This window comes from Antennarius striatus, chromosome 19 (genome assembly GCF_040054535.1).
Source record: "Antennarius striatus isolate MH-2024 chromosome 19, ASM4005453v1, whole genome shotgun sequence".
In the NCBI taxonomy this organism is placed as follows: domain Eukaryota; kingdom Metazoa; phylum Chordata; class Actinopteri; order Lophiiformes; family Antennariidae; genus Antennarius; species Antennarius striatus.
Genome location: NC_090794.1, coordinates 8,486,253 through 8,508,090, shown reverse-complemented (window position 1 = coordinate 8,508,090; position 21,838 = coordinate 8,486,253). Strand labels below are relative to the sequence as shown.

Below are 21,838 nucleotides of genomic sequence, written 5' to 3'. Positions count from 1 at the left end.
TGTCCCTGTGAATGAATAAAAAGTTTTCTAATGTTCAGTGGTTCATTTGTCAGCAGGATTCCACGAAAGCTAATACTGTATATGGATTTCTCCAAAGAACACTGGAGGGGAGGACCCCATTAAATACATGCAGGTCAATTGATTCTCTCGTAATGGCATTGAGTTTTGTTGGCCATCAACCGTAGAGCTTGAAAATCAGCCATAGATCCTTTGGCGTGGTGAAGATCCTTTAGATTAAATTTTTACATTGGGACAGTCATTTTACTGTGAGTGACAATTTGGTTTTGGATCAGCCCTGACTTGATCTGTTTTGGGCTTGAGGAAAAAAATACTTGAAAGTGTGCCTCCAATTGACTTTTTTTTAAAGCAAAGTTATTGTGCCAGTTTCTTTGTCAGAAAGAAATGAACTCGCCTTCCTGTCACACAGGAAGGCGGTTTCGATGTTTCAATCAAATCACAATGTTCGTTGATAAGAAGGTCGGAAAACTGATATGCACAACGTAACTGCGCTTCAGTGTAGTTCCAGTACTTCACCAGCAGGGGGCATGCGAACTCATCCGCTGAGAACGTATACTGCAAAGAAAATCCTGCAAAGAAAATAGAGACGGCACTCTCATTAAACAACTTTATTTTATTCCAATTTTTTTTTCTAAAAGTGGCCTATTCACGTTTTCGTCTGTCAAATAATTCATATCAGAGGAATCCTTGGAAAAAAGTTACAGCCATGCTATTTACTACCAAATTTGACATATACGCTGTAGATTCTAGAATTCTGTACTGTGGTTTTATCATATATGCAAAAGAAAACACTAGAGGTTTTTAAAAAACAAAACAAGAGAGTTGTGTTCCAAATCAAAACACCATGCAGAAAAAGTGGCACATTTAAAATCAAATGCCATACATCAAGTTTTCAAAATTGTATCATGGCTTCAAATCAGTTCCTAGAAAAAAGGACACTTTTTAAAAAGAAAAAAAAAACCCCCACTTTGATTTATTTTCGACCCATTATTGGAGAAGACTGAGGGTAGCCCCAGAAATGTTCTAATTTGGAACAAACAACACTGGAGATGGGAGAGCCTGAGCTGTCAGTTACTAAACTTGTCTACTATTGAGTAAATACATTTAAACACAACAGTTCGGTTACTGATAGCTCTCCCATCTCTGACACCTGGCAATAAATACTTTCATAAACAGTGTTCATTCTGACATCAAGAAATACTCGCTTTTAAATGGTAGTATTTTTTTGGAGACATCTAAGGGAAGACTTACACTCTACAAAAAAAAAAAAGATAGGACTTTAAGAAACATGCACTGCGTTAAAACACCTGCTGAATCTATGGCAACAGGGGAGGAGCTCACAAAAACTTTTTCATCTCCTGTGAGGTAAATCTACACAATAGGAATTGGGAATGATCCAAATCAAAACACTGGGTTTAATACTGAATGTTTTATTGCCATTAATGTGATGAGACTTCAGCGTAGATTCAGCAAATGCCTTCAGCAGTCATCAACCGAGCTGTAACCATTAAAAAAAAAAAGATCTGCATGCAGATGCTACAGCTGCAAGAGAACCAGTCATTCTTCATCCCATGCACTCAATGAACGCAAACACACACACACACACACACACACACACACACACACACACACACACACACACAGTCACAGATGGGCAAAGGTAAAGCTGTAGCCCTCCCAACCTGAGAAAATGATTGTCAAGCATGCACACAGCTTGAGTTCATTTCACAAAGAAAGATAATTATCTGCCCATTATTATCCCATGGAGATGCTTTGATTAGGTAATGACTTGATACATTTTCAGAGAATACAGAAAAAATTAATATTAGCCATCGAACTGGAAAGGAATTCTTTAAAAAAAGAAAAGAAAAAAAAAGCAAACCCTGTGTAAGGTCCGGTTGTGTGTGCTTGTCGAACTTAATCATTGATCACATGGCCACACTAGTATACAAAATAGACAAAGCAAAATCAACAATAACAATGAAGTAGTGCTATGGTTTTATACATAATATACACAAGTTAACAGTAATCTCTAGATATTATTATCCATAGACTTGTCTTATGAGAAAAAGGCGCTAGGTCACAGTGGGTTTCACGTTAGTAAACACTTTTGATCGCTAATGCTAGTTATACTTGTTGACCACTAGGGGGCAATACATGTGACAAGAGCTAGGGTCTCTATAGGAGGTACTAACATATCTGAAGGTACTGCCATGATGCTGCCTTCACTTCCCAGCGACACATAAAGGGATCTCTGCCCCTGCGGTTTTTCGGGCCTGTGCTTAAAACCATGTCATATTGCTAGCTTGGTGTAGCGTAGCTGTGCTATGCGATAAAGGAATACAACTGAAGCACATTTATCGCTTTTACAGAGGGAGATCAGTGTGTAGCACGGAAATCTTCCCAAAGAGTGATTAAAAAGTGGCAAATCCGTAAAACTTGAAGCCATTTGTGGATGGTTCTAAGCTTTTAAATAAAAGCAGGATTTTACATGTGAATGACAAACTACCAGGTCCATTTATTAACCAGCTTTATGAGTGTTCACTGAAGATATACTGTGTGCTATAGGCAGTCGGGAGCACGGCATGATGGGTTATGTAGGCGCAGATAGTGAGAGCTGTCTTCAGGTGAGTGTGGGCACTGTAAATCCGGAATTCTCCCTCTCCTCCTCCAGTTGCCATGCTACAGTGGACCTTTGAACTGATTCCCAGAGAGGTGCTGTCTGACGGACATCTTTGATCCCGCTGCATCACCCAGCTTTCTCCACACCACCTGCAAACAGACACAGAAAAAGAGGAGTTGACAGAGGAGGAGAAAGATATCCAGAAAGAGACTGGAGGACTCAGAGGCAGATAGTGAAAGAGGATGGCAAGCCAGAAAAAACAAACTTCAAATGTTCCCAGTTTTGACTTTGAGCTGCAGAAACTTCGTGTCGAGTGCACATACACACACATACACACAGTGAGGCTGATCTCTGGTGCTGAAATCTCTCTGTGAGAGCCAGAGGGGCCCCCAGGGACCCCGATGATATAACAGAGGTGCTATTGTAGGACTCCAGATTCCTGCCCTGTCACATACCTCAGCCGAACCCAGCTGGGCCAACTCTTTTTTTTCACTGTAATCAGCAACCCTTTATCATGGTTTGGGCATTTCAGCACCAGCTAAAGAAGATGGGGGAGATGACAGGGAGGATGGAAGAGTGGAAGAATGGAGGGGTGAAGCTTAGAGGGGGGAGATGATGTGCTCTTTTTCCTGCCGCTCCCATTTAATTGCCGTGACAGCTCAACTACGAGCCCCTGCTCAGTTTGGCTGTGGAACAGAAACGGGGACGAGGGAGTGGAATGGTGGGGAGGGGTTGATAAAGAGACAGAAAGAGACAGGGGAGGAAAAAAGAGGGTGCGTTGCGTACACGGTGACATTCCAAACCAAATGAATCAAAATGAGGTTTCCTCATTAGTGAAAGCAGCTCAAACTGACCTGATTTGAACCCAGAAGAAGAGAATGCACAAACTGACCATTAAAGAAACAGCAGTATCGTGGGAAGAAGGCTCCTTTGTTTAAAGCAACGCAAGCCTACAGTACAGACATGTGGTAGTGATCCACTCTGTTCTCGTGTTCTCTACCTCCTCCAGAGGAGCTTTCCTGCTTACAGGAAGCTGGAATCAGAAAAAGACGTGCTCAGGTACATCAGGAGAGGAATTTTTATATCAGACTTACGTTGCACATCTCTCGTACAATGGCCTTTTCTTTTTCGCTGAGATCATCCTCGTAGTCTTCTGGAACCTGTTTGTCCAGGTTCTCATGCACCTCCAGCACCTGATGGCAGACAGAATCACGAGTGTGTTGTTTCAGTTCTCATTTGTTTTTGTTTTTCTACAAGATATCTTGAAAAGATGCAAATTGATTTTAAACTGTTGTGTAGGGGTGGATGTTGGAAGAAAGATGAGTTGATTAAGTTTTCAGGAGGATTCTGGCATGGAGGCAGATTGCATAATAAAATCACAATATCATCCCATAGCCTGGGCCCAAGTAATTGATATGTCTGGAGGAGTGCAAATAAAGGTCAGCGTATGGTAAGAGAGCAGTAGAAACATGCTGTTGTCACCATAATGTAATTATCGAGAGAGCCATTGTGTTAGAAAACTAGTTTTTGTTCAGGTTTGGGTGATGAGACACAGATTTAGATTTGCTGAGTGCAGGCCTTGTTTATTATTTTACTTGTGAAGGTGAGCCAGGTTTTAAACTGTGATTGTATGACTAAAAGTTTGGATGTATTTCACATTTATCATCAAACGAATTTTGTTACCTAAGGAAAACAGGTAGTCCTCAACATCCAAACATTTGACTTACAAACACTTGGAGATACGAACAAACGCACATCACCACATCTAACTTTTGTACTGCAGTTCCCCTTTCTGCCACAACCCCCACGGAGCAGCACAGGTGCGTCCACGCATCTCTAACACTCATCTCCCCCACTTGTTCTTGTTTGTTGTTGCTTCTTTGAGCATCAAACAGCATCAGATACATCTTGGATACTTTACTGTGTTTCATGGATGATAAAGTAAAGAAGAGTGAAGCTAGTGGTGGCTATCTCTCTGATGACAACTCTGCCTCTCACCAACAATAATTACTTCGTTTGCTGTATTATTATTGTTTTATCGTGGAATTTCCACAGGTTCCTGCTAGTTGTAATATAACATTATATGATTTTCATTTTTATTTACTATACAGTAACTTGATATTATGTACATTTAAGAGTTTTAAGACTCCAATACTTGTGGCAGACAGATGCAAAGTCAAGTGAAATGACGTACACTTGATTATTATGTTTCCATGTATTTTTTTTAAAACCATTGTACAGCGCGCCCTCGCGCATCCACGCACCAGCACTCGCGACTTTACCTCATGGCAAATTTTTGGTAGAAAGTCATGTGATACTGTACACACATTCTTTTGGCTGACGGCATCTGGAAGTGCGGTACGTTCTGTCAGTCTCGGATTTACGTGAGACACAAAAGTGTTTTAAACAGTCAGTAAGAGTGTGGGAAAAGGTAAAACAAATAGAAGGTGGTTTAATATCAGTATGGGGAGGGTCAAACACGTTTAAATTACCGTAAATAATAAGATAAATTGTTCGTCGCTCTATCGTGGAATTCGTTAATCGTGTGTGGTTCCTGGAACGCATTAACTGCGAGGAACGAGGGGGCACTGTATGATCGAAAATGACTTGGATTGAAATGAACCTGTATTTTATTTCATTATGTGTTGTTTTTACATCCTGTTTTGTTTCCTGTTTTATGCCTAGTTTCTGGTAAATCTTAAGGAATAGTACTTTTGAATTTGGAGTAGTAATCTTATTTAAATAACCTCAAATGACCTTATATATTTAGATTGAATAAATAACGACTTATGAGCAATTCATCTTACGATCAACTTCTCAGAACCACTTGTGTTCATATTCTGAGGACTACCAGTATTCTGGAATCAGTTCCCAAGGTCTGTTGGTTGTGTCAAATGTCATCAGATTATGAAAAGAATATGAAGTCATTTTATTTTGAAGGTATGACAGCAGTGATTGGGAGAATGTAGAAAATCACCACAGAATAGAAGCCCTGGCTTTGGTGAAACTAATATCAAAATTGGAGTCTTTGAAGCAACATTTTCCAATTAAATTTTCCCTTAAGTCTGATCAACATTGTGAACACACTACCTTCATGGCATGAACCACAGCCTCTGGCTTCTGGACGCAGGACAGGTAGCCTGTGGCGGGGGACGACTCACTCGTGGGGAGACGGCCGGTGCCCTGGGACAAGAAGAGGAAGAAAGAATATTTAAATAGTTTTGTGTTGGAACATTGATGTATGGTTTAAGGGATTCCTTTGCAGCATCTAAAAACCTCATCTCTTGCCGTAGAGATGAAACCACAGCACCACACACCTTCATCCTACACAATCAAAAATAAACCACAGTCTCATCTGAGGGTGTTTAGTTGTGATCCTACAAGAGAGCTATATTGTAATGTCGCAATGAAAACGCCATCCCTTTCATCCTGGCTCACATCTCCTCCTCTCCATCCCCTCTGGTATTCTCTCCCTTTCTGCATTCAGAACTTATTCAGCTCCCAGCCAGGTCTGCTACCTGCACACTGTGATTTAACCTGGTGTGATGGGAGCAACCAGCCAAGAAGAGCACCAGGGGTTGCCTGACTCATCCTACTCCCCGGTTAGTTCCAGACAGTGGCTCTCTGTTAGAGGGACACAGAGATCTCTGGGACACACAATAGCACCATTCACAGTAACCTGGCATCAGGGCCTTGCATTAGACACAGCTCCGTGGACCTGTTAGCCACGGAGTTCATTTCTCCTCTCGCCGACGATGGGTTGTCAGATCCCTCTGCACCTGCAGGTCCCATTTAGGCTCCACACGGTACAGCAATAACATAATAATCCCACCGCAGACATATTAATGATATCTACTGTATATAAAGTTGATATTAATCACAGATAGTTATTGTCTAATAGCAAGGTAGATGAAAGTGGGTCTCATTTATAATATTTCATTCATGAGGTCTGTTTCAAGAAAATCACAAGCAGAAAGAAAATAATACAAATTAGGTAATTTTAAAACGTTCCTGCTCCACATCAAGCTGATATGTCTGAGCATTCCATGAAAGCAACACTTCCTACTTTAAATCATTTCTTTCGTTTGGTTTGAATATCGAAGCAATGCTTGTTTAAGTGCCTTAAGAACTATCATTGTTAAATTTCACAACGGAGTGTTTTCTGAAAACACAAGAACATTTTCTAAACATTTGTCTGAATGATTTCGGATCTTAAATTGAAAACAACGACAATAATATTTACACCTGACTCATCCTACTCCCCAGTCAGGGGAGGGAAAAAAATATATCTATATATACACAGTATATAGTCTGTTTGTGATGTCTCAGACTTCTATGTCTTTGTTTGGCAGGTTTTACACATTGTTGTTTTTTCCACCTATAAACGTCATTTCTACTGAATACATTGTGATTTTAGTTTTCTTTAAGGTTAAAGAAGCCATTGTGATTTTCTATGAAAGTCCTCTAAGGTACATTTTGAAGTTAAATAGTAAAATGCAAATTGTAAATCACTGCTGCCTCCTTTTGACGCACTCCTCTCTGGGTTACAGCTCTTGTTTGAAATGTGGAAACACTTTTCGTTAACATCAGGGCCAGATTTACAGTTTATTTTGATTTGGAGGCGCTTGGTAAAGAATCACATTTGGATGGCGCAGAAATGCAGCCAGCTCCAGGCAATGTTTATCCTTCATATGGATGTACATTTGGAGTCGACTCGCATGTACAAACACGCCTGATTTAGGTCTTTCAGAATGACGAGTGAATGAAAACGCTGTCAGAATCCGTGGTCTGTAGTTTAAGCATAGAGAATCTGAGCAGACTGTTAAGTGTTTGTGAGCCGCTTCCTTTCTCTATCCATCTTTTCTTTTCTTCTTTCTTGCATGTTTATTAGTGACAGCATCATGGACACTCACTGACCTGAATTTGGGCCTGAATGAGACAAATAACGAAACCTAAAGAATGAGCTGACGGACTCATAAAGGCACTGACAACAAGTCTGCTTTGCTCAACTTCTGTCTTTACATTCTCTGGATTCACTTCTTCTGTTTTCCTCAGTCTCCACTGCCTCGCCTTCCAGTAATGTGCTCTCACACATGAATGAATCACATTAGTGGACAGGCAATCAGTCAGTATACAGCTCAACATGAGTACACGACAGCAGAGCAGTCACAAGAACAAGGTCAGCGGAGTCACAAAATAAGTTAATCAGTTCTTTTTTCCTGAATTTATGCTAAGGGTATTAGTTTCTCATCTAACGATCAGGAAGCAACTCCAAATATTTTTAGGAGTGTGTGTGTGTGTGTGTGTGTGTAGCATACTCCAGGCACCTGTACTACCTCTGTCCTGGAGCAAATGAGTTCTATGATGTCATAGTTGGCCTCAAATTTGAACAGTTTCATGGAAAACCATGAAAAGGTTTCGTATAATATGGAACTTTTTATATGTTTGGGTATACTGTTTCATTTTAGTGGCATTTTTTACATCTTCCAAGTTCACATTAAATAGTCAAGAAGAAAAAAAAAAGTTTGATGTTAGGTAGTTAAGAAATGGGTTCACCTGCAAGTTAATGCAGTAGATATGAATATTAAGCAATAACTAATGTCAGACGTTGGTGTGGTGTTGTTATAAAGAGGCTCCTGACTGAGCGTCACTAAACTGAGTTACAAATAAACTATTCTGTCCTCTGTCCTAGTCAGAATGTCACATTGGCAAATATGTGTCAATACCATGACCTTGTTTCATGTGAGCCCACACTGAGATATTAAATGCAACGAGACAGCCATCGAGACAATTTGCAGTTTGTCCTTCATCCCGTGGGGAGAGTCTGTTCTTGGGGGTTAAAGTTCACAGATATTGCTGAACGGCATGAACTTCCATGAGGAGGCAGGTGCGACCCGCAGGCTTAAAAAGGTGGGATGTGGCTCTGAGCGCAGCTCACATGGGTCCTGTGATTAAAATACAATATTGATTTCTGCACTGGGATGGTTTAGTCTTCTAGTTAATGGTATGGCCCCGCTCTGACCTTCCTTAAGCAGTCAGAAAACAATTACGCAGCCTCTCCTCCCTAGACACTGGCAGGGTCAGGGATGGCAGTGGATTGAAGGGGATTATTACTTTCATAGTGGGAGTCAGTTCAAACAGGCTCCGGGAGGGACGGAAGGAGTTGAACGTGAAAAAAAAGCACTGACTCCATTTAATTTTCATGTCTTCTTCCTCCATTCTTCTTCTAGTCTATCTCATCTCTCGCCTGCCCTAACTTCATCCTCTCGGTGTTTTTTCCCGTCTCTTTTTTTTTCTGTGTGTGTGTGTGTGTGTGTGTGTGTGTGTGTGTGTGTGTGTGTGTGTGTGTGTGTGTTAGCCTTTTGGGTACTGACCATGTGCATGGTGTCCTGGCGTTGGGGCAGTGAGGACAGCTGGGACTCTGAGTGGTAGAGTGTCATTCCCTTCCTCAGGGCACGAAGGTCACCTGGGTTACACTGCTGAGCACACAAACAACAGAGATACACATAAGGCTTCAATGTCGTGTCACATAGAAATACACTGTGTACTGCACCAAGAAATCAGATCTATGAAACCCAAAACAAACTGAGAAAGATGTACTTTGAGTTGTGTCTTTGTAGTAAAAGTACAATACAAATGAATGAACAGAAGATCACATTAATTTATGTGATGAAAAACATTTACATATATACATACATATTACATAAAGTGTGTTAATTGGTGACAAGAAGCTGTTTGTAAATGTGAGTGTGAGTGGTCGTTTGTCTTTCTTGTGGCTCTGTGATGAGCTGGCGTATTATCCGGGGTGTATCCTGCCTCTCGTCCATGGCCAGCTGAGATAGGTTCCAGCAGACCACACATTAACATTTCAGTTTAGCCTGACTGATTATGGATTTCTGAGGCCAACACTAGCTTTATTTGTGTATAATGATAAAGAAATAGCACAACAGAAAACATGTTTACCATAGTGATCAGATAGTTAAGCTTAAAGTCGAGCAACAAACCCATCAGTGCTCTCTGGTGGACAAACCTCGCCATGAAGCCACTGTTTCTGAACCACCTCACACATCTCCAGCATATCTTTGCTGCAGCACTTTGTATCTTATTACTTATTAATAGATAAGAATCTATGAGAAGTTCAACTACGCTCACATTTCTGCCAGCCAGTTATCGATTCAACTTTACCCTTTCACTTTATAATCTATTCTAGATGGTGGATACCACTGACTGCCCCAGTCTGCCATTAACATGTGTAATTGTCATTAACACTAATCTTTAACAACTCTAATGTAAGTTGTTTAAGAGGCACAAGTCTGACTTAATAGGATAGCATTAAAAAAAAAAAAAAAAAAGAATCATAATGGCACCATTGCAAATGTTGCAATTCTTCCCCAAATCTTCCACATATGTAGATTTGGAGAAAAAAACGATATGCCATGTGTACTTGGGACAGATTTATATTCAACAAAAAAATGGGGGGGGGGGTTGCCTTTGATAGTGACAGAGGTGACAGGAAACATTGGAGAGAGTGTGGTGGAGACAGTTCCTGCCTTTCCCGTCTCCACACAGTAAAAAGGCTGAAAAATGCCCAAAAATAACTTGGAAAAATACTGAGAAATGCTTCATGCAATACATTTGATGTAACTGAATTATTCATAAAGAACCCTGCAGTCCAACAAGCACACACACTCACACCAACAACCCATCTTGGATAACATGACAAGTGATACATAAGTTTATAACTGGTCAGGCTCTGCTGTGTATATGATGATGCTCAGGCATGGCTCATTCCGGGGGTCCTTCCCCGACCTACACGTACACACCTGCACACTTATGTCATTGCTCCGAGCGCTTCATATGAGACGTTGATTTTTGTTTGCTGAGCCGTGCTACAAAAAAGGCACATCGGTGCTCTGGGATGTATTAGCTTGTGTCATCATCAAGGATCATTACACAAGAACAGAGCTTTTAAGATTTGTCCTCATTAGCAGCTGAAGTTCACCGGCTCCTGGGGGCGCTATCCAGCCTAGCGTCCCACTGTGGGCCTGAACACGACAACGCCGCGGCTCCTTATGACATTTCTCATGTCACGCACCAGCATTCCCTGTGCAGGACGCAGTGTGTGATCACAAGTGTGCCTGGGAGAAGTGTGGTGATAAATGGCCCAATGAGCAGTGGGTGCAAGTCTGAGAATGTGTCGTCTACCTCTGTACTATCTGTGTGTTACATCCACATATACACAAAACTAAAATCAGCATTCCCCTTGTCTTCTCTATTCCTTTTCTGCAGCTTAGCATCCTGCTCACAATCCTTCACAATCCTCCCATTGGCAATCTCTATCCTTTGCTTTTCCATATTTATGCTTTCAATACTGCACCTTTGCTTGCATCACTGTCAATTCCGCAGGATCTGTGTCTTTCAGCTGGCTATGCCCAAAATGTCACATCTGGAGGAGTAGCAGCTTTATAGACCAACATATAACTTTTTGCTCCATCTCTTGAGATGACCTTCACCATGGCCAACTGAGTGATTTGTTTGCCAGACCAGCTGGGATGGTTGACTCTGTGCAGTTTTCTTGGCTAAAACTCTGACCCCTCCTTCAATCCATCCATCACAATGTACTTTGTGCTGACAGGGAGGGGCTGGAGGCATCACGCATCGTTTATTGTTTGACTTATGACAGCCCAGACTGGTGCCACCTTGACAAAAGTGTAGAGAGGATAACTGTGTGGTTGTCTTGTCCTGTAATTTAGTGGAATACCGTGCATCATTTTTTATTTCTGCATCATTTATTTGGATCATAACTGGTGTGACAAGAATGTTTTTGTCCGTGTTAGTCTAATTTTTTTTGCAAAATACAATGGAGAATTACTCAACAAATTCAGAATCAGTAAAATCCAAATGATTCCAAAACCTAGAGACCCATAGTGTTTTTTTTATTTTATTTCAGGATTGTCATTTGGAACCATTCATCAGCAAGAGGGGATGTTTTCAACTTCAACGCTACAATAGCCTACAGCTAACGGAGGGACCTCTGAACCTGCCATATAAAACAGTTAACATCCCAGAGTCACTCAGAGAAGTACAAGTTTATGGAAAAATGGACGTGAACTTGTAACACGTTTCTGAGTTAATAGAGATAAGTTCAAGATGAAAGGCATGAGGAGATTCAAGTGTGAGAAAAGTCAAAGAGCAAAATTGTGTAAACGCGTGAGGCTCGGAATGTCAGAGCACGAGCGATGGCATGTGTCCACACCTGTTTTTCTCATAGTGCTCTCACCTGTGCTTCCTGGACTTTGTCAATAGTTACAATGGCACCTTGCAGTTTACTCCTTCTCTTCTAAGTACGGTTACATTCTTCAGTAAGGCTGGTTCAGAGGGTCCACATTCCAGCGATAAGAGGCTATTGTTTCGTTTAGGCTGGACAAAACTTCCACCGGAAGAGTTTCATAACACTGGAAGTTAGGCAATATGTCCACTGAGGCAAATAATCCATTACTAAGTTATTGCATAAGAGTCAAACGCCATCTCTTCCTCAGTTAGGCACAAGAATATATTTCCATTACGTCTTATAATCAAATAAAAATACAAGTTTATTTTTGACACAACCATTAAGACAGTATTTTTAACTCCAAACAGATGTTCCTTCATTTCTCCGTTGCACTCACCCACCTGTTGTTAGCCATGCATTATAGATACCTTGATCTACCTGTGTAGCCCCCGCATCTTTAATTATTCAACCCACCAGACGTCTCGACAAGCTCAGATGAGCACCAAAGCACAGTACAGCATTCATTCACCTCTGGTGCCTTGTGCCAAACACTGCCGTGTAAAAACAAAATAACTCCGAGGACAGAATGAGACTTTCTTAACAAGATAGACACACACAACCAAGGCGACCTGTGCTCAATCATTAGCATAGCATCGCAGCAGTGCATGGCAGAGACTGGACACAGATGAATACCTCTTCAAACTGAGGCAGTCTAATTCATTTAAGGTTGAATCACTGTGTCACTGTGAATCAAGTGTGATTCACCTCTATGGCATTGTTTCAGATGGAACATTGACGGATTGGATGGCCGAAATTCGAGGGTCACCGATTAACCTGACAGTTTGTTCATTTGCCAAGAGTTAGAATTCAACTCCACTTCATGTCTGTATGACTGAACCAAAGCTACATTCAGCAGCATAACGTTAATAAGGTGATGAGTGATTTTGTAGAGGTTTGATTAATTCAAATAGGACAGTTGGGAATGAGCTATACTAAGTTCCATGGTAATAAACATTTTGTATTTAATGAGTTCAAGCCATTGAAAAATGAAGGTGTCCCTGTGAGAGATTATCTAGTTAGAGTGACTTCCTGGAGACGTATCTCCATGAGGTTGCCAAGTGATCAGAAGTCATTCCAGCACAATGTGTGCACTTTAGGCTTTGTATGAATTAAAGCCAGCTGCTGGCGGTAGCTTAACAGTGCACAGACATGGGAGTGATCTCAATCATTCCATCAAACTTGGCATCACAGCGAAGAGGCAAATTACGTCAACTGTAAACCTTTTCCAACAAACACTACAGGATCAATAGAGTTGATTCTGCACCTGTGCGAAATGGGTCTACGTGAACTCTACATTGCACCATCCAATTTTTCTGCTGCCGAGTGAACGCCATCCTACAGGCATTGCTTTTCTTGTGTCCACACTCTGCAATTTAAGAACAAACAATCTCAAAGCTGTGAAGAGGCCCCACCACCGAAAGGGTCAAAGAGAGAAAAGGCAAGAGAGAATGAACCGACTGATCAGCAGAGGAGCCAAAAGACAGTGACATTTCAGAGTGTTACCTTTTTCGTCTGTATCTGTGATAAGCTATACCGGTTATAAGCCTAGGGAGACAAAAACACGATTGTGTATTGATTCAGCACTTGAATTGAAGCAATGGTTGGAACTGTACTTTTCCTGAAGAGACAAGATATGCAAAAGCAAAAAAAAAAAGATTTTTAAAGGCAGTTTTCAAGTTTAAGGCAATACGTCATTGTTTTGTAATGTCAATTTTCAGTTTCTACAATGAGTTCTATCACTACACACACATACCAAACTCAAATCTAAAGAGAAAAAGTACATCATCACTTAAAACATGAAAAAGAACAAGAGCTATTATTGGGTTTTATGACAGGGTCATATTACATGTCCTGAATGCTGTGAGACAATAGGTAGCAGCTAATTGTAGCAGTTAAGGTGTAATTAAAAGAATCCTTTAAGTTTCTATCAGTGATAGCAGCCTGCACTCTGGCTGCGTGAGAATCTGCTGAGGGGTGAGTAAAAGTGGAATCACTTTAAAAAGAATAAAGACTTCAATTCAAAAAGCCATTTAAACTGTGAAAAATCCGGCTCTGACCGTCTGCGGCGTGATTCGCATTCGAATGAACCCAACAAGTTCGTAAAGCAGAATAAGTGACATGTAAGGATGTGTGATCTACGACTTTTTATCAATAATTGATGAGCCTTAACTTTGAATTTGTTACAGTTTGATCCCTTTATCATGACCAATTAAAATGTTTCAGCCTGTGCTTTCATGTATGCAATGCACAGCTCTGCAGACTGACGTGTGAACTCTTCGTGAACCACAGCAGAATATCCACCCTCTTCAATCTCACACCCCAACCTCCACTCACTCAGCTTTAGATCCTTCGAATTTGGGAAAAGTCATACTAAGGTCAACTTTGAGAGAAATGTACGCTACTACTGTCACTTAATGCTTCGCTCCTCTCCTTCTTCCTCCTCTCATCTCTCGTCTGTTCCCGCCATTCGCCTCAAGGGGCTAACATCTCTTCTCAGAACCAAAACTTACAGACTCCCCATGAATTAAACATGGGTAAACACATTCTCCAACTAACAGGCAGGCTGTTTTGAGGGGGTGGCTTCGGAGAGGCATCAGGCAACCACTTCATCTCATCAGAGCGGATTATCACATGTTTTGGTTGGGCTGGCTGGTAAGTTGCATGAGGGGTGTGTCATGAGGCTCCAAGTTCAAACGGTATTGAACTCAACTCCCAGTTTGCAACTAAGCAACACGAACGTGCACAGAGTGTATGTAAGTGGGTGGACCTCACCTGCGAGAGGAGCTTGTTATTATCGTCCTCCAGGATCCGCACTTTTGTCTCCAGCTGCCTGATGTAGTTGGAGGAGGAATCTGGAGGAGACAGAGAGAAGAAAAGAAAGGGCAAGGAGAAGCAATTAGCATTTCAAAGACCTCAGACGAAAAACAGGCGGACATGACTACTGGAGCAAAAAGACCACATAACGCTATGAAGGTTGCTGTGCAACCGAACACTCATGCTTCAAATAAGAGATCTTATGCAGCACTTAAATTCCAAATCCCACACTTACAAGAAATGCTAAAGCTGTGTTTTGCCCAGACTGCTGGTTTTCAGTTGAATCGTATGTTTACTTACCAACAAACAAAAACTGTTTGTCACTTTATTGCATATCATTGTCATTGAAAAGCCTTACAAAAAATAGCATGCAGAAAAGCTTGAATCAAACTCTAAGTAGCAAAACTTAAATAATTCAATTAAAAACAACATAAAAAACTAACATTTGCAGCCTTTTGTCATTCCACTGTTACAAAGAAGGTCAGTGATTTTTTCCCCAAGAAGCTTGTCTTCTCTTGTCAATAACCTTAAAACAAGATACACAAATACCCAACATGCAAAATAGAGGACACCTGAAAAACTTCACTTCTCATCAATCAATCGCATTTTGAGATGCAGGAGACACCAAATACTAAGGTCTTTTTCTATTAATTAACTTTGGGCTTCTCTGCATTTAGGGAAATGTACTTCCTTTCAGCTTGTCCCTTTAGGGGACGCCACAGCATGTCATCCTTTTTCCAATTTACCGGTAGATGAACACGCATATTTGTTTGTTTTCATGCTGGATGCCCTCCCTGCCACAACCCTCTGCATTTATCCGGGCTTGGGACCGGCCTACAGTTGACACTGGCTTGTGCCCCTGTAGGGCTACAGATGTCAGGGACTGAACCCAGGGCAGCATACATGCAAAGCATGCTCTCTACCACTGAGCTACAACCCCAGCATGTGTTATTCTGCTCATCCATCTACCTTTTGTAGTGACTGGGATAAAGACCACTTCCTGAAAAACTTGTAAAACACTGCTATAAACTACTTGTAGCCTGATGTCAAGGGTCAAGCACTGAGCATTCCCACTCAGATTAGTAGCGCATGACCTAATTTTTAACCCCCAACTTGACTGGGACCATTTTCCACGCATTCTCCTGTGCCACTCATTCATGTGATGCATAAATCATTTTTATATTTGATGAGGTCTCTTTCAAATCTGTCTCTGTGCTGTGTACCCCTCACAAACAATGCAACTGCAGTTTAATTGCTCGACAGAGATTCCCCCAATTGCTGTTGATCCAGATAAAGCAGTGTTCTGCACAGCTATAAATCAACCCTGCAGAGTTCAAACTCAGGACAGGAGCTGTGTGAAGAGTTGCAGCTAGACGCAGTAGGTGGCTCAGAGCCTGTTATCTTAAAAACGGCATGTTTAATTTACAGTCAGATCAAAGCTGAGGTACGCACAGGAAGTGCACTCCGGTAGCACAACACAGCGCACACAGATTTATTCTGTTGTGCTTTTTAAATGGAGGAACAGACAGACAGAGAGGAGAGGAGATAGAACAAAGACCACAATGTTGCAGATACACACATACTCATGCATAAAACCACAGCTTGTTGCATCAGTGGAGCAACAAATAAACTGACCCAAATAAATCTAACTAGCATTGTTATTCGTGTTACCGAGTTGATCACCATTTTACCGAATCCCCGGAACAAAAGCAGGCATTCAGTGATGACCTGGATTCTGCACAGCCTGGATTGTGCACATCCACAGACAATAAAAACCCTAACCCACACATGTTGATGCTTGTTTAAATGGAATTTACATTTAATACTATTGCCCACTTCCTGCAGGATCAAATACATCAACTATTTTGTTTTTCTTTGTCTTACTCCGTGTCCAATTTATTTATTAGTTTTGAATCATATTTAGCCATCTCCATACAACTGGTTTACATTTTAGTGAACTAAATGTCGGAGCATTTTAGTCTTACTTTAGTAATTCTAATTTTAGCCAAAATAAAATTTTAACTTACTTTTCTCGTAGGACATCAGACTTATCTGATGACCAACAGGTTAAATGATTAAGAATGGAGCCGTGCAGAAAGTGTTTGGTCTGATGGCATCTAGAGTTTGAATCATGCTCAGTTTTAAGCCAGGGAGCTTCTAACCCATTGAACCTCATCATTTTGACGAAGATGCTTTTTGTCATTTTCCATCACTAAGTGCAATGTAGCCCAAGTTGTTCTCTGCTTTAAACCCCTTGGGGTTTGGCATTTTGTTCAGCTCACTCAGGACACTTCAATGTGAAAACTGCAGGGGTTGGGACGGAACCACTCATTTTCCAATAAGTAGCGACCGCTGTAGATCTTAAGTGAACAATCTACTTGATGATTCCGTTCCATTCCCCCAAAATCCAGGCCTGGCAACCAATTCATCTCTCAGTTCTCCTGCAAGCAGTTTCCTGTGTCTTCACTTGGATATGATTCACTATCTTTCAGGTCCTGTTGAACGCTCTGTTGGTGATGGTGATCCCAAATCAGGCAATTTACATATTGGTAGTTTTTATTTTTAACGAGGCTTTAATGTAACCTCTCAGACTCTCTACTGGATGTTGATTTAGTCTTAAATTACAGTTCAATGGAATTTAACAAAATTAACACTACCGCAGGATCCTCATTTTCGTTTTGCTTTTTAAAAATTCAGACACTTACAGTATACTGTGTTCTGTTTCAAAAACCAAGTGTTCAAATGTTCTGTCCTCATTTAGACACTGGAAAGGATGCGAAGGCAGATGCTGTGTGGATGCAGATGAGACAGTCTTCCATTTTTTTAGATAACGTTCTTTCATTTATTGTAGCACTTAAGACTTAAGTTTGAATTTTCCCTATTTGCACACTGATTTTTCCCCTAAGGACTGACAATAAATATGGGAAAGTGAAAACAACCTATGTCAAGCCTTGTCTTTTTTGTGGGAGTGCCGATGTAGACAGGATGACATTTGGATGAGTAGAAGAAGAAGAGGCTGCAATGGCTAGAGCTGCTAATCCTCCCTTCCTGCCTTGTGACCCTCTAATCTGGATTCATCTGCTGTCCTGACCTGCGGACAGATCTCAAACCGATTAGGGTGAAGGTTCCTTCGCTTTACCGGTGGATTCAAACAATAAAGAGAGAAGACTCAGAAAGAGCAGATGACAGGAAATGAATACTGTATTCACTGCTTGCCCCCCCCCCCATCCATGGACTGTATATTTAGATTACTTCCAGAGAGTGAGATCTGTAATCGAGCAATTTAAAAAGTCATCTGAATACAGTGATACCTCTACTTACGAATGTCTCTACTTACGAGATTTTCTACTTACGAAATTTCTCAGCAGGAAAATATTACCTCTACTTACAAAAGAAATTTCGAGTTACGTAATGTAAAAACACAGTATCAGCTGAAACTCCAATCTCCCACAGGTTCCTGAATGCAACATTCTCATAGCTGCTCTGCTATTGGCTATTACCTATTACGTATCTTCCTGGCATTGGCCAAGAGGGATGCCACTCCTCCTCTGTGTGGAGCGAGATCGGCGCTTATGGAGTGTCTACGGCGTTCGGCACTCGACCTGTGACGTGTTCTGATAGTTTTGCGCAAATATAATAACTTTTTGAGTACGTATTCGCTATGGACCCCATGAAAGTGATGGTAAAGAAAAGAGGAAAAGAAAAGCAAGAGATCATAGAAAAGCATGAGAAAGGGATGCGTTTGGTTGATCTCGCAAAGAATATGGCCGAAATGCATCTGCAATTGTCACGTAATTAAAACAAAAAGGAAGTTTAAGGAGTTTAAGGCATTGCGTGGGTGGTTGGAGAAGTTCAAAAGGAGGACTGGAATTCACTCTGTTGTTCGGCATCGTGAGATAGGAGCACATGAACCAAAGAGGGCAAAAGACAATGGGGACAGCTGACCGTCATTATTGTTCTTTACTTTATTCTTTGGTTTTTACGTTATGCACAACTCTCATTTATTGTGTAATAATCTAATCGTAATATGTATTTGCTACATGTTTTGATGCATTTTTATGCTTTATAAAACATTTCTGTTGGAATTTTTGTGGGCTTGGAACGGATTAGGGCATTTGAATGGAAAACGTGTCTCTACTTACTTAATTTTCTACTTACGTAATTTCTTCCGGAACCAAATAATTTCGTAAGTAGAGGTACCAGTGTACATCCTGATTTTTTAAAAACCTCCTTCGACCTAATTAAGCAAAAATCAAACTATTAAATCGTACATAAATATTGGTATAAAGCTTAGGCATTTTGCATTTGACAAGAGAAACACAGAATTGGCAGACAGTGAGGAATTTCACATTCCACAACTCTGCCTTCCACTCCCCATCTCTGAGATGTGTTACAGGCGGTGGGGGGAGGGGGGTCATGTTAAATTTCAGAGAGCATCACTTCACCACCACAAGACATGATGAAGTGGTTCTGCATAAATATATGTGGATCCACCGTGGGAACATTAGCAGCGAGCGACACGCAGCATGCACAAAAAGGCCTCGACGCCCCACAAACACACATGTGTCACAGGGATCAGCAGCCACCCTCGTTTTAACGCGCGCCTTGAGAGACTCATTCTGTTGGGAGACGGGGGTCAGGCTATTAAAGTGGCTCCCTTCAACACCCCCCCCCCCACTATTCCTCCATCCTTTTAACCCCACCATTGCTCTGTGTTCACACACCCTCCTCACTGCTGCTCCATGAAGCAGGAGCAAAGTCCATAGTTGGACGCTGAAGCCGACACTGCGTCCACTTTTACACATAGCAAGCAACAAGAGACAGACCATAATTACTTATACATGACCTGAACATGGTCTAAAGAGCTAATAAAGTGAGGGCAAGGGGTGCTAGGAAAGTAATAGTGTCCAACTGAGCAGTGAAACAATGCAGAGAGAGAGAGAGGAGGAACTTAAAGGAAACTATTTTTACTGCTGCACAAATGGTGTTTACCTAATGAATTGAGAGCGTGTGAGAACTGTTAATGTGAGAGCTTGTGTGTGTATGTCTGTGCGTGCAGGACAAGAAGGTGACGCAGACAGTGGCCCGAGTCCATCTCGCTCTCTGTACGTCACTTTGAATCACGTCAGTGCTGCTGTGACCCACTTCCAGCGGCCACTCCCTTCTTAACAGTGTTCAACTAAGTTACTCTCTCTTATGGCTTTTATTACATCCCTACACTTTAACTTTTGTTTATTTTCTTCTCTTAAAATGTGTGAAGTCACTTTGGAAACTGATGCACTGATTTAAATAGCTTTTATTGGGGAAGGGGTTGTTTTCTCAGTGCTCTAACAGAGCAGGACTTGGAGCAATCCTTTAAAAGGTCATGACCTGGACTGGTTCGTCTTTGTGTCCCGCTGAGCTCCAGACATGCCATCCCCATCTGTCCACTATAACCCACTAAAGCTCACTTCGCTCCTGCACTAGGGCCAGCTACTCAGCTTCACATTTTTCATTTGATTTTACAGCTAACTTAGGAATGAGGCACAATTCTCAACTGAGAATGCAATATTAAATGCTTGCAAGAAATTTTGTGTTGTTGGAGGGCAAACACCTCCATGTCTTTAAAAATCTATGAGATCTGGATTCGTCTTGGAAACTGTTATTTTAAATAATCCAAAAGGTTGCAGCTAGATTTTTTTTCTTCATTAGGAGGTCAAATTTTCTCAGTTGTCAGTGATAGGAAATCCATTTGTCAGGGAAGACTGAGGACAAACTCTGTGGTAAATTTTTTTTTGTTCACTCAAAATCTCCTAAAATTTATTCATTACCATGATCTTCTGCGATGCCAATTTGGGCAGGCTACACCGCCAACTACTGGCCCAGCATGTATAGTACAGCTTTTTCAACCATTTTTATAGAACCAGATGAAAAAATACTCCTTCCAAAATGTTGCAGTCCAAAAGTATAACAGAACCACATTTATAAATTGGACCTGAGGCGTGGTTGATTTAGTTTAGCTAAGGCTTTATCTTTTTCTTTATAGAGCCATCTTCTGTTTGCATTCTATCTATTGTTTCTTCTGTATGTGTGTTCCAACCCATTGGGACGCTAAGTTTATAGTAAGTCGAGGCGGGCCACTCTTTGAGGAATAGATAAGTAATAGCAGAAAGTGCTGAGTCTGGCATTCAGTTAAAGGTGTGCTGCAGTAATTACACCTACATCTAAAATCAGACCACATATGTAGGAATTTTGAACGGGCATTTTTTTTACCTGATAGTGACAAATATGTTGCAACTCCACACTGTTGATTGTAAGGTCTTTGCTACATCAAAGTAGCTTCAGTAGAATTATATGGATGGAAAAGACTTTCCATGTGTTTTCAAGTCAGATCCCACAGCCCGTAGAAGCAGCGGTGAATTGAAATCACTCCGCTTTTATTATTCCCAGCTCAGCTCAAGCGTTTCATCTCCTATTCGCAGCTGTATCACAGAGTTTCAGCACAGAGACACGAATACTCTCTCTGCAATGTGAGCACATGTGTGTGGAGCATGAGAGCATGTTTGTGTGAAGCATTCCTATCTAAGGTATTCGTTTGTGAGGGAGGGAGAGCAAACGAAAAGGGTTTGAGCAAGAGGGAATTTTTACGTGTATGTGTGCTCAAGGCAGGAGGTTGGGTCAATTACCTCAAGATGTTGAAGAAAGAACAGAAACAGTCTCTCCTTTCTGTGAGCCAACACCCAAGTCAAAGTACAGTGAATTCCGTGAAATGTGACCTCGCCAACTCATTTATCATAGCAAAACATTTTCACTAACCAGCAACACTGAAAACCTTGAGAAGAAATATATAAGAATCTGATTGAAGCTCATCCTAAAAACTGAAAAAGAGAAAAAGGACAATATAAAAAGAGAGGGTACAATGGGTGTGGTAAAACAAACAAAGAAAAAGCGAAGCACTAATGTCTCCTGTAAACACTAATACCTTTGTGACAGGAGAAACGGGTGAATTGCTGTGACACAAGGGTTGCAATTAACATTTAGCTTTATTGACTATTGATGAACAGTTTATGGTG

The 21,838-nt window shown here is 41.1% G+C and overlaps 1 protein-coding gene across 5 annotated transcripts in view; it reads right to left on the bottom strand.

Moving 5' to 3' along the window:
• Window positions 1–611: 611 nt before the first annotated feature.
• The window catches only part of ccdc85cb (coiled-coil domain containing 85C, b), a 43,668-nt gene continuing 22,441 nt past the window's right edge, over window positions 612–21,838 (bottom strand). For 2 of the 5 annotated variants that reach the window (XM_068343352.1, XM_068343353.1), the window contains 6 exons: window positions 14,745–14,824; window positions 13,476–13,517; window positions 9,016–9,120; window positions 5,732–5,824; window positions 3,736–3,834; window positions 612–2,790 (listed from right to left, as the gene is read on the bottom strand). In XM_068343352.1, coding sequence (XP_068199453.1) covers window positions 2,701–2,790; window positions 3,736–3,834; window positions 5,732–5,824; window positions 9,016–9,120; window positions 13,476–13,517; window positions 14,745–14,824 — 509 coding nt within the window. In that variant the 3' untranslated portion in view covers window positions 612–2,700. The remainder of the gene's footprint in view (window positions 2,791–3,735; window positions 3,835–5,731; window positions 5,825–9,015; window positions 9,121–13,475; window positions 13,518–14,744; window positions 14,825–21,838) is intronic. The other 3 variants (XM_068343355.1, XM_068343357.1, XM_068343356.1) reach the window with 3 other exon arrangements.